At 34.2% G+C, this 17740-nt stretch overlaps 3 protein-coding genes across 3 annotated transcripts; 1 reads left to right on the top strand and 2 right to left on the bottom strand.

Annotated features, from left to right (window-relative positions):
- The first annotated feature begins 2697 nt into the window (after positions 1-2697).
- Positions 2698-5850, top strand: LOC106757772 (probable pectate lyase 12). The gene is made up of 4 exons (XM_014640562.2): positions 2698-3635; positions 3831-4291; positions 4829-5477; positions 5568-5850. Exons 1-4 carry the CDS (start codon positions 3505-3507, stop codon positions 5722-5724), a joined length of 1398 nt encoding a protein of 465 aa, XP_014496048.1. The 5' UTR covers positions 2698-3504; the 3' UTR covers positions 5725-5850.
- An 86-nt stretch (positions 5851-5936) lies between these two features.
- LOC106757773 lies at positions 5937-9466 on the bottom strand. Its single transcript, XM_014640563.2, has 4 exons — positions 9193-9466; positions 8978-9088; positions 6718-6786; positions 5937-6165 (listed from the first exon to the last, which is right to left on the bottom strand). The coding sequence occupies exons 1-4, from the start codon at positions 9346-9348 to the stop codon at positions 6115-6117; spliced, it is 387 nt and encodes a 128-aa protein (XP_014496049.1). The 5' UTR covers positions 9349-9466; the 3' UTR covers positions 5937-6114.
- Positions 9467-10826: 1360 nt separating this feature from the next.
- Positions 10827-16647, bottom strand: LOC106757674 (serine/threonine protein phosphatase 2A 57 kDa regulatory subunit B' beta isoform). Its single transcript, XM_014640412.2, has 2 exons — positions 15153-16647; positions 10827-11880 (listed from the first exon to the last, which is right to left on the bottom strand). Exons 1-2 carry the CDS (start codon positions 16236-16238, stop codon positions 11560-11562), a joined length of 1407 nt encoding a protein of 468 aa, XP_014495898.1. The 5' UTR covers positions 16239-16647; the 3' UTR covers positions 10827-11559.
- Between the last annotated feature and the right edge of the window lie 1093 nt (positions 16648-17740).

The raw sequence follows: 17740 nt of genomic DNA, 5'->3' as shown, positions 1-17740 counted from the left end.
AAATTAAAAAGAAAATACAAATTTAAATTGATTATAAAATAATAAATATATTGAGCATTCTTTTTTCTTAACAGAACTATACTTTATTAAAAATAAAACTCATTAAATATAATTTTTAATAAAAAAAATTAAAAGATACTTATAATAATTTCATTTTTAAATATAAAGATATAATTAATTTAATAGAAGTACATTAATATTAATAAAAATATTTTCTTAAATATAATTTTATAATTAATTTAATAGAAAAATATTAGTAAAAAATTCTGAGACTTTTTTTTAAAAAAATTTAAAGCGAATATTTTATCTGTTTTATCCTTTAATAGAGTACAATACGTTGATATAGTTCGACAATAAGACTGTAGAAGGCGAAGGCCCATATTCTATGAATTGGCATTAATTAATTACGTTGTTTGTGAATGAGAATCTTGAGTCTCACCTGCCACAAATTGGGGATTACTCATTACACTGTCTAACAAAGTCAAAAAGGTGAACATAAATTCTCCCAGTCTGTAGCAGTGTGCTGCATCTTCCATTTTATTTATCATTTTCTTGAACTCTCTTTTTTCTTTCATAAGTAATGGTCAATATAGTTATTAGTGATAAGTGGTAATTATATGAACGTGATAGAGAAAATGTAGGATATAATTATGAGTTTTAGTGTTGCTTCAAATCTCAGTATATATGTCTTATATTCAAACCAAGAATCACAACTCAAGTTGAAATTACAACTATTATGTAAATGTCATTTGGGATAATCCATACCCTAAAGATTCGATTTCTCTTTTTCAAAAACTTATTTCCAGATTGTGTTCATTTTATGAAGTAAATACACCTGAAATGCAAATTCAGTTACCTAATTGTCAAAACCAAAAGACATCCATTTTGAAATTTAGTAACTGAGAGGGACCCACACTTAAAGAGACTACCAAACTGTCTCAAAAAGAAAATAACAATATAAAAATAAAGAAGCAGTATCTCGCAGATATACAGATGTTTTTTTCTACTTTACATATAAGAGACGAAAAGAATATATATGTGAATGGAATATGCAACAGATATTTATTTTACTTTCGTAATTATTTTCCGGCGTCATAAAAGCCATTTTATATTTGGTTGAAAACTACAACAGTTTATAAAGGTTTTGTGGGATAATATCAAAAAAGACAACACTTTGCAAAGCAACTGTATGATTAGTATGTAGTTCATATAGATATACATATATTATTATTTTGTTTACAATTTTACAATTTTCTTTTGACCTTTTTCTTTAATGTCGGGGCCATAATATGTCACCAAAAGAAAAGGTTGAATAGATAATGTAAGCACTCTCAAAAGTTAGCCGTAGAACAGTGACTGCATGTCATCCCCCATTGATTTGGGTAATAGCATTTCCACAATTTATTTCACAACTTTACAACACTTTTAACTCATCAATTATATGTTTCTGTTATTATATTAGAGTTATTAAATATAATAATCTTGAAAATATTAAATAAAGTTTAACTTTGTATCTCATGTCTCTATACATTTTTTTTTTGTATGGGTCGTTAAGTAGAATAGTTTTCTAGTGCTAAGAATAAGCATACTAAAGATACATTATAATATTATAGTAATTTTGGGTTCATTTATGATGATTGTTTTTGAAATAGGTAATTAACTAGAGATTATATATAACTTGAGTGACTTGACATCACTTTTAGTTTAAAATTTTAAGACAATTATGAGTTTTTTTTTTCTTTTATGTTGTTTAACTTTATCATTTATACTTAATTAAAAACTTTACTCAAACTTAGATTATATCCAATAATTTTCTTTCAAAATTGAGTCCCTTTTATATGATATATTTCTTTTTAGGTATACAGTGTCCTTTATTTATAATATTGTTCTAGTGGATATAATGTTGTGGTGTTTTTTTTTTTTTGTTATGAGTATAAACGATTATCATGAGAAACTATCAACATTAGTGATAAGATTTTTCATAGATGAGTCTCTTAATTGTTTAAATTGATTGATTTATTGTTGAAGAGGTAGATTATAATGGTTTTGTAAGAAAATATTGAGTTTGGCTTATATAATTTATGATTATGTAAATTCAAATAAATCTATTGCTAAAAAATAAGTTTATGTGATGATGTTTGTGGAACGTTTCATTCGACTTCACTTAATTCAAATAAATTAATTTTGTAATCATTTCTCCTATTTTCTATTTTAAGGTTAAGAGCATTTTTATGTGCACTAACTATAATATAAAATTAAAGCATGCTGATCCCATTAAACATATTGGTTGCATGGAAATACTTTATTAACTTTTAATCTTAGACCATCTTCAATGTAAAGGACATTAAGATTTTATCTTTGCTTAAATATACTTAATTGTTCTTAGAAGACTTATACTTTTATAATGTTTTACAATTTCAAAAAATTATTATAATTAAATATTTTTCATTCTGGGATCCAAGTTTTAAATTTAATGTCATAACTAAAGCTAATGCATTGGAAATGCTGCTATAACAAGTAGTCTTTAATTTTTTTTTTTAAGTTTGTAGGAAATAATTTTCAATATAAAATAATAGAACTATAAGGACAAATAAGTAGTTAAAGTTTAACCTTACCACACTTTATCACTAGTTTTGATATCTTAAAAGAAATGAATCTTTAACTATGAATTAAGAAATAATTGCGAAAGATTAAAGTATTTGTTATTTAAGATATTACATGAATAGACAATTTGAAAAGTAACAGAAGCAGAATTAAAAATAAGTTTGCATTCAAAATCAGCGCCTTGTAACATGGATGCTTGAGCTTTCAAGCATGCCAAAAACCTCGTAACCTGTGCCACCCATACGTAGGTATAGGTCCAATAGTCAAAAGCCTACTTCATCTTCTTCCATGCATTTATCACTTCATTAACGCTCAGAATTATCGAAAAACCCAGTACTAAGTATATTCATAAAAATATCATACGACATTTTTAGTTTCTGTTTGTGTATGAAAAAGGAAAAAGGAAAACATGGGAGATTGTAGTAATATTGATGATAATTTTGTTTTGGAACAGTGACAGTATCTGTGTCTACCTGTCCCGCAAACAAATGAAGAGACCATTTCCTCGAGAGCAGGGTGATTCCTTGACAATGCGCGACCCTTTCTTCTACTTCTCTCACTCACCGCTCCCTTTTTTGCCTTTTTCCATCAATAAATTAATCAAAAGAACCACTCTACAATCATTATTTTTCAGCACCACCGAACATGATCAAATACGACCACGTATAATTACTATAGTTATACACAAAAGTTCGTTTATCCCATGCCTCTGTTCACACTAAACCTCGTTCGTTAGTTATCATTGCAATAACTCACTTTCCCTGCTTATTAATTCGGCTAACCCAACACTGGCTAACACTTTTCGACAACTTGCCATGGTACAGTAACTAGTAACTCTCAGAGTGACTCGGACTGAGAGCATTGCGCAACCAAAAACTGCAACCCCATTCTTCATCGACAATGCTCCAGACAACCTGCATTTTCCTACTCTCTCTTCTAACTTCTTTTTCACCACTTGGAACGGCAATGCTTAACCTAACCCTTCCAGGAGCACATCCAGACCCCGAAGCTGTTGCCCACGAAGTTCATAGGTACATACATTCACACTATCTATACACTGTACACTACATGCTATGCTCATCATCGTAGTTGAACTCGATAATGCAGTTAGTTTTGTACTATATTACATAAATATAGAGTAGATCTGGAAAAAGGGTGACGTTCCATTGCTAGTTGTACCTTTTATAGAGGATATAGTTTTGACCCTTGTTTTGGTTGTTGTGTAGGAAGGTTAATGCTTCAATTGCAAGAAGGGAGATGTTATCAGTGTCAGAGAGAGACGAGTCTTCGTGTCTAACGGGGAACCCCATTGATGATTGTTGGAAATGTGACCCAGATTGGCCCAACAACCGGCAGAGGCTGGCTGACTGCGCCATTGGGTTTGGTCAGTATGCAAAGGGAGGGAAAGGTGGTGAGTTTTACGTGGTCACTGATTCCTCTGACGGGGACCCTGTGAACCCAAAACCTGGGACGCTGAGATACGCTGTGATACAGAACGAGCCACTCTGGATCGTCTTCCCCAGTAACATGATGATTAAGCTGTCCCAGGAGCTGATTTTTAACAGCTACAAGACCATTGATGGCCGCGGTGCTGATGTGCACATCGTCGGAGGAGGCTGCATTACTCTGCAGTATATAAGCAATGTCATCATACACAACATTCATATCCATCATTGTCATCCCTCAGGTCTGTTGTTTTCCTCAACATAATGATGATACATTGTGGATTGAATGAATAACTACAATTATAATGACACCAAATTGGAAGGTTGTGAAAAATGATACATTTTCTTTTTCTTCTTCCAGTAGGGACATCCTTGTTTTATCCGATCGAATCCCCATCTCAGTCACCAAGTCGTTGGGGCTTGATAAATAGATAAAGTTGTGTTTGTTTTGGAGGGGTTTTGTATAAAGTTATAAAGTATTTCAAGATTGGTTTGCTTTATATTTGGACAAGCTTTAAAAAAGTAGTTGTTTTAGTTTTAGAAAATATTGAAATCAATACTTTTTTTATTCATGGGATGAGAAAACGATTTTTTCACAACAATGGTAGGTCTGGATAAGTTACTTTAATGATCATACCTATACTCTTTCTTTGGTAGTAGTAGCAGCAATTTTCGGGTTGATTCCTGCATTTCTGTACATGGTTAGATTCCAACATCTGATAAGGATGATGGAAAGAATAAAATTGAGTTACGAAGATAAAGCGGGTTGGGCTGTGCAGGGAACACGAACGTTCGGTCAAGCCCGGAGCACTACGGATTCCGGACAGAGTCGGACGGGGACGGAATATCTATATTCGGGTCGAAGGATATATGGATCGACCACTGCACCCTGTCACGGTGCAAGGATGGGCTGATAGACGCGGTGATGGGGTCGACGGGGATAACCATCTCGAACAACTACCTCTCACACCACAACGAGGTGATGCTCCTGGGCCACAGCGACGACTACCTCCCAGACTCCGGCATGCAGGTAACCATCGCCTTCAACCACTTCGGAGAGAAGCTGGTCCAGAGAATGCCCCGCTGCCGGAGGGGCTACATCCACGTCGTCAACAACGACTTCACGGAGTGGGAGATGTACGCCATCGGTGGCAGCGGCGAACCCACCATTAACAGCCAGGGGAACCGTTACATGGCACCCCAAAACCCCTTCGCCAAGGAGGTTACGAAACGAGTGGACACCCAACAGTCAAAGTGGAAGGGCTGGAACTGGAGGTCTGAGGGTGACATTTTACTTAACGGTGCCTTCTTCGTGGCGTCTGGCGAGGGCCTCGAGGTCAAGTACGAGAAAGCCTACAGCGTTGAACCTAAATCAGCCGATCGTATCTCTCTTCTCACCATGTCCTCCGGTGTTCTTGGAAATGCCAGGTATCAATGAATTAATCTTACTCTCTACATGTTATCTAATTCTTGTTTATCTATTTCTGGTTGAATTTGGTCTCACCTCACCATGAACAGGGACAACAACCTCGGAATGTGGAGCAGAGGACCTGGTGATGAATCTACGGAGTCCGGCATGGAATACACCGACGAGATGTCCACCACTGCAACAATCCTTCCACCGTCTCTTTTTCTTTTGTTGTCTTCCACAATAATCTTCACGGTTATTCTATAGCAAAACTAACCAATCATGTCACGCTTTCATTTCTCTTTTCATTCGAATCAAAACTGCCTGCTCCTTAAGTCTATCCATGGATCAGGCCTAATTAAGACTGTATATATTCATTCTCTTTCACTTTCATACTTTACATTTCCTTATTTCACATCCTTCCTAGCTAAATTGCTGCTAAAATTTTGCAACTTTATCATCACCAATGAAAGCGGAAAGGGGAGAAATACTTTTTCTGATTGCCATTAATTGGCTGGGAATAAGTACCGAACAAAAATATCTCACACTGCAATTTTCTTTTATACACAATCAGCCAAATGTTACAGTGTCTATACTTCTAATTCCTTAAAAAAATTCAAATTGCAACTATTTCATTTCTTCGCAACACACGTATCATCAACGCTCTATGAATGATTTGTTCATTAGTTCAACGGCATCATCCATGAACTGCATGCATAATAACAACTACGTCAATTATAACACCTCATCGCATATTTACAAAAGCACGTCTCACGTAAACATATCACCTCGGAAATCAAACAATAAACAGTCAAATTATAAATTAGCAACCAAATAAATCTGGGCAAATAAATTAAGGTAGTTTGAACAAAAAGAAAGGTCACTCGAAAGCATTAGAAAGAAGAATATATGGTCGTTAATCTGGTGAAGAGAAGGAGACCAAGAAGGACCATTGGAGAGTTTGGTCTTGAAGGATCTCAAGTAAATAACATATCTGACACTTTGATCTTCAACCAAACCAAATGCATTGTATGGTCAGCGGACTCCATGTCAATATATGATTCTATACATTCTTATATGATTCTCTCATTTGATACATTCCTCTTTGCTATTCAAATGCAGTATATCAATTGAGAAATATGCAACTAAATCTATATATAATATATTCTTTATCTTATCAATATCAAAATGCAAACAACTCATCAAGATTGACGTCAGGAAGGCCAAATTTCTTTGCATGTATGAAAATAAAAAATTCACCTTTCCAAGCATCTTAAGTTCTCGCCCAACTGGTTCCAAAAACTTCAGGTCAACATGGATTGGCCAGACCTGTCCAAACAAGAAGGCAAAAGTTAAAACTGCATCTCTATCCCAAAAACAATATATTTCTAAAGAGCATTACCACAAAAGAAAAATATATACTTTTAAATATAATAGAAGGAAAACTTGGCATCAATGAACATAACATGTTTTTAAGTTATAAAACAGGACAAATATACTGCGCTTCTTACCCATTTAGTAAGAACGAAAAAGATAGTTAAAACAAAAATTAACAAACAAATAATTTTAAAAAACAAGAGCAGATCACACCAACCTCCCTTCTATTTTGCATTTCTTATCTTCCAAAATAGACCTTTATAAATATGATCCACATAAACTGGAAACTCTAAAAGAATGAATAAAAATAGTCTTATTATATATTGTGACTGATTGAACAAAATCCCTTTCTGTTCCTAAACACTGTACAGACTACCTTCTATTGTATATTAATTACAATTAAATAGTCGTACAACAGTACAAAATTGAAAGTATTAATATATAAACGATAAAGTTTTACGATAACATTCAGATAAAAAATAAAATACACAATAAAAAAACATTATTAATAACAAAATAATGAATAACGATTACATTAAAGAGCTAGGTTGATAAATGGTATGAGTGAGGTTGCCATGCCAGGACTAATTAAAAGGAAATGGTTAAATTCAATTCAAGTAAAACAAAGTCGAGTTGTTATTACATTTTGAATAAAAAATGCAGGAAAGACAAAGACGAAATAAGAATTCTGACTATATTAATATCTCATATCACATGTTTTTCCATTGATGCTCAGAAAATTGGTTATTTTGAAAGAAATGGAAGAGAAATATCCTTGTTTCATGGATAGATTTCAAACACGAGTATCCTTGCTAGTTCTTTGTGTTACTAGTGGAGAGCATTTGATAGACAATAAATCAAAATATAACGCAGTAGGAATTATGAGATGAATTGTCATGTTAGGAAACTTTACGAAACATAATAGGTAATGATCAATATATCATAACAAAATTGAATATATTAAAGGAAACACTAAGATATACAATGCAGATGAACATGCCATTTGTGGAGCAAACAACATAGAGGATCTGATAGGACAAATGGTAATGATTGTAAAGTGTATTTCAAAGTTCTGAAGCGTATGCATCAATGTAATTAATATTATGATTGTAGCCCATGAGTTCAGCACCGTAAACAACAGTCAAACTCCCCTATGAAATTGACAAAACAACCAAATCAAAGAGTAACGAGTTCAAAACTAAAAGAAGAACATTAACTGTGTGCCTATTTTGATTGAAGGAAGATATACAATGGTTGAGACTTTGGAGCCAAAATACTTACTGGAAAAATCCCCAAATTTTAATACTTAATATGTTATCAGTGAAAAACAGTCAATCTAGGCAAAACGCATCATTCCTTCTCGTTGTCTTCCCAAAAGAAGCATGAAGCTTGCTCAAGTACTTTCTAGCATTACCCATCAATCATTCAAAGCTTCATTCCACACGAAGGGGAAAAGCTAGATGTTTTACAAGGGAGCAAAAGTAAATAAAATGTGCTCAGAGGGGCAAGTAGTTGAATTCACATATTTTTTTAGGCTCAAATAATTTTCAGCTTCTTACATATGAATGATCTTTATTTTGAGTACCTAATAAATTATTTTTTTCAATATATTATAGAATTTTGGTTTAAGCATCTGAAAAACAATATTTACTTATACCACTTCTATACTACTGTTGACCTTTTAAATTGATTCATGACATAGTTTTAGATTTTATTTTTATCATAACATCGTTATACGTTTTCACCTGTAAGTAATAAAAGGGGCTAACCTATATCATTTCTCAACAATCCAACTTGTATAACTAGTGTTTCAACATGGATAAAAAAGGGGACTTGAACTACATTGCTTAATATACTAGGTAACCAAAGTAAAGAAATATATTTATTGGGTATTCAAAACAAAAAATAAATTTGTCTATTTTTCAGTCCGCCCGTGGCAGTGCAAATCAATCCTAGTATAATATGAATTAACAGTGCACAATGCAAAATTGAATTACATAGAGGACTCATCATCCATGTGTTGAGTTGAGTTGTAATGGAAACACTGTTATATCAATTGCTTTTGGGAAGTCCTTTATAAAAGGAGTGATTGAAAATCCGGCAAAAAGCCATCAATAAGGCAGAAGAAGAGAAAGAAGAGAACCTGAAGGCCAAGTAATTGGAGGGGCATTTTCTGACCAGGTACGAGGCAGTCGGGTCCAGCTGCTTCCACTATGGCCTCATCACCTAATCCACTCCCTATAGGGTCTGGATGCTGAGAAATCACAGCAATTCCAAAAAATATGCATAAAGGGTTATTGAAACGCAACGATGAGAAGTGAAAAACAATGAGAGAGAAAGAGAGAGTGAGAGAGAGACCCTCATGACGGAGACGGCGTAATCGGTAAAGGGTGTTTGGGAAACGCGAAGAAGTGGAGAGTGGTGAATTTTGGGGAAGGGTTTGGCAGTAGAAGAAGACGCTCGCCATGGCACGTCCTTTTGAAACGAAGCGCCACTTCCTCCTTTCTTCGACATTTCCACGCCACTACACTTTCTTCTTCACTATTCTCTTCCTCCTCTCTGCTCTTCTGATACTCTCTTCACACACTCACACGTCATCTGATAAACGAAACCATCACAGACACAAATATATGATTTTCAATTTTATCTTTTTAGATCTTAAAACAACCAAACAACTTCCCATAACCCTCAATAAACTTATTCACCAAATTAGGTTAAGGTTTTTGAGAAAACTATTATTTACAATTTTTTTTATTAATTAACTATAGGATGACCAGTCTTCAACGAAAATAATGTCATATTGATCTTTTGTCAAAACATTTTATGAAATATATATATATATATATATATATATATATATATATATATTATTTTTAAATTAATCAATAAATTAGTTTCTGAAATTATTATTTATAGAGTTACTTGACTTGCTGTCGTAGTATTCGATCTTGAATATTACACTGACTTGAATGAATGTGTTGGCTAAGTAAAGAATACTACAATGTTACCGGTTATGAGAATTCAAGGTCATCGAGTCTAATGACATCATACTGCACATTTACTATTGTCCAAATAAATTGTAAAATATTGATATATGTTAACAGACATATACCCTAACCCAATATCTTTATTAATATATTATACTATATCAATATTTAATTATTTGTTTGGATACAAAGAATTATATACAATCATATATTAATAAATATATACACTAATCTAATTATATATCACCATTTAATAATATGTTTAAATAAGTGTTAGGAATTCATATGTGAGTTTAAGTCTCATATTAAATAAAAGTGAAAAAATAAAATATTATATAAGGATGAAAATTCATTAATCCATTATTGTTGTATCTTCCAAATGAATCTATGTCTTGGTAAATCTAATATAGGATAATATTCATCTATTTAAATATTACAAATATTTACTCTGAATATGTAACTTTAAAAAATACTTATAATACATTTGACTACATAAGTTTTTTAATTTTCAGTAAAAATTAGAATTAGTCTCTATTTAAAATTTGAACTAATTTAATCTCTCTCATCTTTAAAAAGACATGAATTTAATCTTTTTAACTATTTTTTGTTAAATTTATTAGGGTTTTCAACCATATTTAAAAATAACATTTGAGTTATTTCTTAAAATTTGTGGTTTATATTAAATATTTTTAACTAAGGTGAAACTATTTGCTATATAGTATCCGTTTATTTTAAATTTTTTTAACTATATAAATAACAATATAAAATATTGATGTTTCTACGATTAATATTTCCCTATATATCTTTTTTATTTTTTAAATGTAAAGCAAAAGGTCGTGTAAATAGGTTGTTAACGTAGAGAAACTCATTGATTTGTTTGTGATTTTAGAAGAACCATTTCTTCTGAGTGCAACTTTGGAGTAAGAGTGGCCCAGAGAACAAATGAAGTAAACATATGCAGGAATCAAGTACTTAAGATTAAGAGAATTGTGTAGAACAGAGTCATGAGCAAAATAGGGATAAAATATCAATCTAAAACAGGAATATCAGCTTCAAAGAGAACAAATCTCAACAGTTACATCAAAAGGAAAATCAATACAATTAACTGAGACATTTTGAAAGTCGTTCCAAATCAACAACAGGAAAATCTCCAATGCCTTTGATCGGAGATCCAAATTAGGGGAGTAATCATCAATGGTGGGCTACATCGAACATGTTTGCCGCATTGCTTGAAGGCAACGTTGCCCTATTGTACAAGTAAATCACCAGCCCTTTTATATGATACGGACATAACCCCCCGTACAAAGCCAGCTCCTCACAAAAATTAGTGCCAAACCAAACCTGCCCTATTTTTACTATAAAATACCCCCAATCAGCCACCCTACTTTTTGTGCCATAAACACAAAGGGCACTAGACTCTGTTTCCAGAAGGAAAAAATTATCCGTATTTCTCTCTGTAAGTGAAAAAAAAAAATACATGAAAGTGTTTCATTAAACATTCTTAATCTGCAGACATTGCTAACAACGTCCAACTGATTATCCAACTGCACTTTTAAGTTACATTAATCACTGCTTTCTTCAACTTGCGGAGTATCCAACTGAGAAAATAGAGAGGAAAAAGAAATTAAGTGGGAAAGAAAGGAACCAATAAATAATGTGGCACCAAAATGGCGAGGAGCACATGTAATCCTTCACCGATCCAATTCACAGTCCCAGTTCAGGCAGAAAAGTAATTTGACTAAGCTGTGACCATATCCACCCCATTCTGTGCAGCTGCATCTGTCAGTCTTTTCCAATTCAATTCCCGCTGCTCTTCTAAATCCTTTGCTTTAGCCTCCCTCTCTGCATACTGTCTCTGACATTCTTCAAATAATTCTGCATCCATTTCTATGAACATTTTCTGAACGTTCACGGTCAATCCGTGAACAGCCTGGTTCCAATGACTCTGGATATTTTTCTCCAGTGCTTCGAATATTATGGGTAATACTACAGTCCTGTTTTGGGCAATTAAGCTGACAATGTGCTCATTATTCCACAAAAAGAGAGTTCGTTCTGCAACCTGCATTGCCAGGTATGCTTAAGCATAGGGTTCAGAAGGATTATATAAAGCTAAAAGCACCAATAGACCAAGAATTACAAAACGAAAAAATAAATAGAGATTCAAAGCACTTAGGATTCTCACTTCAGTATTTTTATTATGACTGGAAAGATAAGATTTTTAAGAGATGATTACAGAATCAAATCAAAGAAATAATTTAAAAAAAGAAACGTGAAGACACCCTGGATCTTGTAAAGATAAAAGACCATAACTATAGCACCTTAATGGAAGAATTATTCGAAGATCACCTTAAATATTCTTAAGGTAAGAAACGCACATCCTGGCAAATGTACACTATTGTACTTTCCACAAACACTAGATGGTCGTGGTCAAGACCCTGTTAACATTCAAGTCTTCCTCTTCTGATTTGCTTAGCTCAAATTATCATTAATGACCAAGATCGTATTTTTGACCACAAAAATATGGAGCTGGGAATCTTGAAACAGGAGAACTGTGTCACTCCTTCCTCCCTGTCTTCAGTTTTACAAAGTAACACTCGAATCTTACATCCAAGGATGAAACAAGTGCATTGAAGGGAAATACAAAAAGTTTATAATAATAAACACCGCCCACGGTTTTCTTAAGTTTTTGTGAAATTTGTAGTGCCAAGCTGCAATACCAAATGGCATGAAAGATATCCATAGAAATGCTGTTAAATCAAATTCTTTCTCCCTGACAATATCCAAAGAAATCTTGAAGATCATCCTAATTGCATGCTTTTTGTAGATTACAATCTTGATTGAGAAATCATGGAAAGTAATTAACATTAAGCTTGAACTTCGGAGGCAGACCAAATGTTTCTATTTTAAATATTTGGGATCTGTAATACAAATGGAGGGTGAATCCTAGTACAATAATAAAGTTGTACCTTGGTGACCAATTGGTCATGAGCTCAAATTATAACATATGGTAATGAAAGTTGGGTTTTAAAGAGATAACCTTAGAGAAAAGTGGGAGGAGCAGAAATGAAAATGTTAAAGATGCATATATAGAGATACAAGATATGTATATAAAAGAAAAGATTGGTGTAGCGTTGATTCAGGAACTTGTAAAATTTAGACACTGTTCCTAGGGACATCATTCTACATCAATAGCTTTTCAGCTGGAGACAAGATACAATGCACTAAAAGTATTATCTGTATATTAAAGACATGGTGATGTTGAACCTTAGTGATCTCAGTGAAAACGAGACAGACAAAACCTTTTAAGCCAAGAGGTCAAATCAATACACAAGGTAATAATTCTGAACAGACACCTACTAAAGTTTAGTAAAAAATAATTATAATACAAATTATGGCTTAAACACAAAGAACTTGCTTCAACTCATCTCCGGTAAAGAAGAGCTATATTTCACTAAAACAGAAAAAAGACAAAGGAAGGAAGAAAATAAAGGTCAACAGAGCTAGAGTTTGCTGGAGCTTTGATTAAAGAAGTGCCCTTAGGTAAAACTTCTCGCAAATTTATGATTCGGAGGTCTGATTAATTGCATTTAGGTCAAGCTCTGAAACTAGGTAGCACTTTTGATAATAAAGAAAATTCGAGGATATTTGCCAAATGTAAAGAGTTTTAAGTGGGCAACAGAGGATCGCAGTTAAAGCAAATGTTATTTAAATTTAAGCCAAAACAACATTGCCAAATGCCACCCAAGCATTTGTAAGAAACCAAGAGGCAGTAGTTCCAAAATTCCATTTAATGTTCAATCAAATGAAAATGCATGGTTGTCATAATTGTTATAATTAGCAGTACATTGTTGGGAGCAAACAAAAAGAAGGAAAAAGATGAGTTGAAGGATAATTTATCCTTTGCATCAACATTTATCGACTCAATTGGAAAGTCCTCCTGATTTAACAAACTATCTATTTTACCTTGACTTAACAACAGAAATTGCATTAGGCCACTAACAATTGAAATCCAGTGTTGAGTTTGGCAGTTTACGAGTTACAAACAAATCATATGAACATATTACTAAATGGCTTTAAAACAAAATATCTGATAAATAAAATCACGTCAGATTTTCTTTTATGTGTGTATCAATTTGTTCCTCAAGGATTCAGAATTTCAGCATTCTGATTCAAATTTTAGAATGAGTGACGAAAATGAGTGTTCATAACTAACAAGTAATAAGGATGAGTTTAATGAAGTGAAAGTAGATTAGGTTACTATGAATAATTGACCCTAAAACAACCAGCTCTGCAAAAATAAAAATCAGTTTCACCATTTGGTTCCGTTGCCATTCTTAATACATCTGAACATGAACCTCACCAGAATAATAATAACAATATGATTGCAAAATTAAGGGGAAAAAAACAAAACTATAACTCAAGATTTCTTAAATAATGCACAAATGAAACAACAAACTTACTTAAGTTATCGAACAGAAAATTTACTACAATCACATTGTAAGCCGTTAACCACATTTTTTTTGTCTGAAGATAACAAAAAACACATTTTTTTTTTCTGGTCTGAGAGTTTTAACCACTTTTTTTGTCTAGACTAGAGGTATCCTCCATTGAAATCAATCTTGTTCAAGTCAGAAACATCAACAACATCATGAGGCTGGCAATCCAGAATGAATTTTTTTATATTGCATAATGAAATCTATAGGGCTACGTAGATTCCACTTAAAAAGTTGCAGGGCCAGAGTGTCATTTAATATTTTCCTACTCGCTCCTCGATCCTATCATACCATATCTACATTCCTTTACCCTCTAAGAATTTATAACAACTAATACCATCTTGAACTAGTGTTGGGGCTAATTCAACCCCAAAAGCAAATTCATGAGATGAGGATTGTCCAAGCCTGGAAATATTCTGTTCATATCTCTTAGTTGACATGGGATTTTCACTTATGAATAGCTATTTTACCATTTCTACATGCTAGGGGGAGTTTGCTAGAAAATCTTGGTTTTTCCCATCAACCAACACATCATTAAGCTGCATATTTAAAAGGCACAACTAAATTATCCAAAAAACACAAGGGGAAATAAATGGATAAAAAAATCACAGTGTAGTTTAGGACCTAAAGGATGCGACAGTTTAGTTACTAATCTAGTACCTAGGGCTGAACCTTGCATTAACCTTATAATTATACCATACATAGCCCCAGATTAGATGTATCTTCATAAACAAAGAAACAGTTGAACAAATTGCACATTCATAACCCGGATACCCAAAGGTAATGTTGAAAAAAGGCTTGCATCAGCAAAGGTGATGAAAAACAAATCCACACGAACCTGAAAGTGAGAACTATTGAGGCAGCGGGCAACCTGTCTAAAAAGAGGGACCATGCAGCGTTGGAATTCCGCAGCTTGCGTGGCCTCCAGCACCTCCTCCAGTTCCCCAAGAAAGAGAACCTCCTTCTGGCAATTAGTTACGGGCCAATACTTCAACAAGCCCCTAATAACTGCATCGGCGAGCTTGAAATCCTTCTCCACAAACTGCGCAATGCAATACGACAACTGCTGGTGATACACCGCAACCGGCTTGGGCTTATGCAGAGGCAGAAGCGCCCTAGATAAAAACAGCTTATGTTCTTCTTTCATCGGCAGAGCAAAGCCATTGATAATGCTCCCCAGAATCTCAAGAAGCTCCCCAATACCGCTATGCCGCTCCGTCTCATATATAAACCGAAAAAATATGTTGTTAATGGCCTTCCTAATAAAGGGGCGATGAACCATGAATTTCCCGTACACGCGATGTAATATGGTTTTTAAGTACTCACGCTCACGGGGGTCCTCGGAGTCAAACAAATCAAGCAGTTTGAGGACAAAAGAATGATCAATGTACCGTTTCGCAACCTTTGTGTCAGTATCAGAGGAAACGATGTATCTGAGGAGAAGCTCGTAGACAAGCTGAAGGTGCGGCCACGCGGGATCAAGGCACGGCTCCTCTTCCTCCGGATCGGTGGGTTCCTGGCCGGTGTTCTCGTGCGACGCCGGCGGGAGGCACCGGAAGATATTGACGGCCACCATTTTGATCATCTCCTCCTGGCAAGTCTCGGTTATCTTCCCCGAACCCGATTGTATGAAATCCACGAGCTCCATCAGCGTCTGCCTCTTGATTTCCTTCTCGCGAATGCTCTTCAGAGTGTCCGAGAAGTCCAGCACGTGGCAGCATATCTGAAGCTTCCGAATGAACAGGGTCTGCCGCTCCGACACGGGCACATCGCGGAACAGCGGCAGCGGCTCTATGGTCCCCGTAGGCGGCGGCACCACCACCTCCGGAGCAGCGGCCATCACCGGCGGACCGAAGGAGGACGGATCGCTCGGGTCCGTCTTGGAGGGCTTCTTCTGCCCTCCCTTCATGATTCGCTTAAACATATTTAGGAAACGATGGAAGAAACCCTAACCCTAGGCTAATGAATTCGGCAGAAGCTCCTTCCCAATCCGCAGCTTGGCCTCTAAAGATTTTCGCATCACAACGAAAGCGAAGGACGACGGATCTGACAAGGGAACTGCGCTCCAGGAGGATCAAAGTGACGACTGAGCGGAATGGCTGCGGTTCGTCGATCAGCGATGCGTTCCAGCAAGTGAAGAAATGGCAGAGGGAGAGAGAGTGAGAGAGTGAGTTTATAATGAGAATGAGAATTGCATAAGGTCAGAGAAAGGAAAGTGAAGAATTGTGTTGTGGATTAGGATAATGGATTTGATTAATGTTAGAAGAAAAAAGGAGTCTTTGAGTTTAGAGTCATTTCTACATTTTTAATCATCCTACATGCCAATTCAAATATTGAATTCAACTTCAGCTTTGTCCATTAGATAGGATTGTTCCGTTGCTTCTTTTTTTCACTTTTATATATGTTTCTCACTCTATGCCATCCTACACTATACATTTTTTTTTCAAATGAACCCCATTAACTTAGTTTCTGCTAATTCCGGTGAAAACTATTAAAATATATTCACAAACAAATTGTTATATTCTACATGAATCTTAAAATATATTATGCTAATGTTATTCACCTTTTGTTGTGATAATTATGTTAAAAATAAGCTTAAGATACTGTTTGATTTGTTCAGTTGATGAACTCATTCTCATTCACCTACTATGAAAGATCTAGACACTGTGTATGAGATATTAATCCACGAATTTTACTTTAACAGTAAAAAATATATGTTTTCAATTTGGTGCCGATTTAATTTTCTAAAATAAAATCATTTTTCAATTTTTTTATTTTAGTTAAATTTTGTTCTAAAACTCATTTTTATGAACTTGGTACAAAAATTTATTTCAATGTATATTGATCCCTCGTTATTTATATGTGCATGATGATAAAATTCATTATAATAAGAGAGAATAAAAGTGATTAATGGTATCATTGAATATAAGATGAATCAATAATTTTCTAAAGGTTGATAGTTTAATGTTATTTTTTATTTGTCAACTTCAGTCAATGGGTACCTATCAAAGGTTTTTATGTGTCAAAGTTAGTCTGATCTAAAGGTTAGGATAACAGATGTTAATTAATTACTCTTTTAAATGCGAACAAAGATGAACATCAAATTGTTATTTGCTCAAGATTGTGAGTCCAGTACAAAAGGAATTTATGCTAATTGTCAATGATAAAAAAAGTGTTCTTGACCAATTTTTTTTATCGAGACCTTGAAAAGCTCTATCTTAAACTTTTTGTACGAAATCGTATAAAGTTTGAAGAGTCATTTCTTCTAGAGGCACCCATCCATTATTCATGTTCAAGTAGAAAACAACTTAAAGTAGAAAACTACTCAGACAAAACTCCTAATCAAGATTAGTGGAGTTTAGACAATAATTAGGCTAACTATAATGAAAAACTCATTATAAAAACTATAAATAAAGATCCAAGATA

Source organism: Vigna radiata, chromosome 3 (assembly GCF_000741045.1).
Source record: "Vigna radiata var. radiata cultivar VC1973A chromosome 3, Vradiata_ver6, whole genome shotgun sequence".
NCBI classification, from domain to species: Eukaryota; Viridiplantae; Streptophyta; class Magnoliopsida; order Fabales; family Fabaceae; genus Vigna; species Vigna radiata.
This window is presented reverse-complemented; position numbering and strand designations above follow the sequence as displayed.

Coding starts and splice junctions, on each gene's coding strand:
- LOC106757773 (XM_014640563.2), bottom strand. CDS start 9,348: ATGTCGAAGAAAGGAGGAAGTGGCGCTTCGTTTCAAAAGGACGTGCCA. Junction 9,089..9,192: donor ACGCCGTCTCCGTCATGAGG/GTCTCTCTCTCA, acceptor GTGATTTCTCAG/CATCCAGACCCTATAGGGAG. Junction 6,166..6,717: donor AACTTAAGATGCTTGGAAAG/GTGAATTTTTTA, acceptor TTATGCATGCAG/TTCATGGATGATGCCGTTGA.
- LOC106757772 (XM_014640562.2), top strand. CDS start 3,505: ATGCTCCAGACAACCTGCATTTTCCTACTCTCTCTTCTAACTTCTTTT. Junction 3,636..3,830: donor GTTGCCCACGAAGTTCATAG/GTACATACATTC, acceptor GTTGTTGTGTAG/GAAGGTTAATGCTTCAATTG. Junction 5,478..5,567: donor GGTGTTCTTGGAAATGCCAG/GTATCAATGAAT, acceptor CACCATGAACAG/GGACAACAACCTCGGAATGT.
- LOC106757674 (XM_014640412.2), bottom strand. CDS start 16,238: ATGTTTAAGCGAATCATGAAGGGAGGGCAGAAGAAGCCCTCCAAGACG. Junction 11,881..15,152: donor TCAATAGTTCTCACTTTCAG/GTTCGTGTGGAT, acceptor CTGGCAATGCAG/GTTGCAGAACGAACTCTCTT.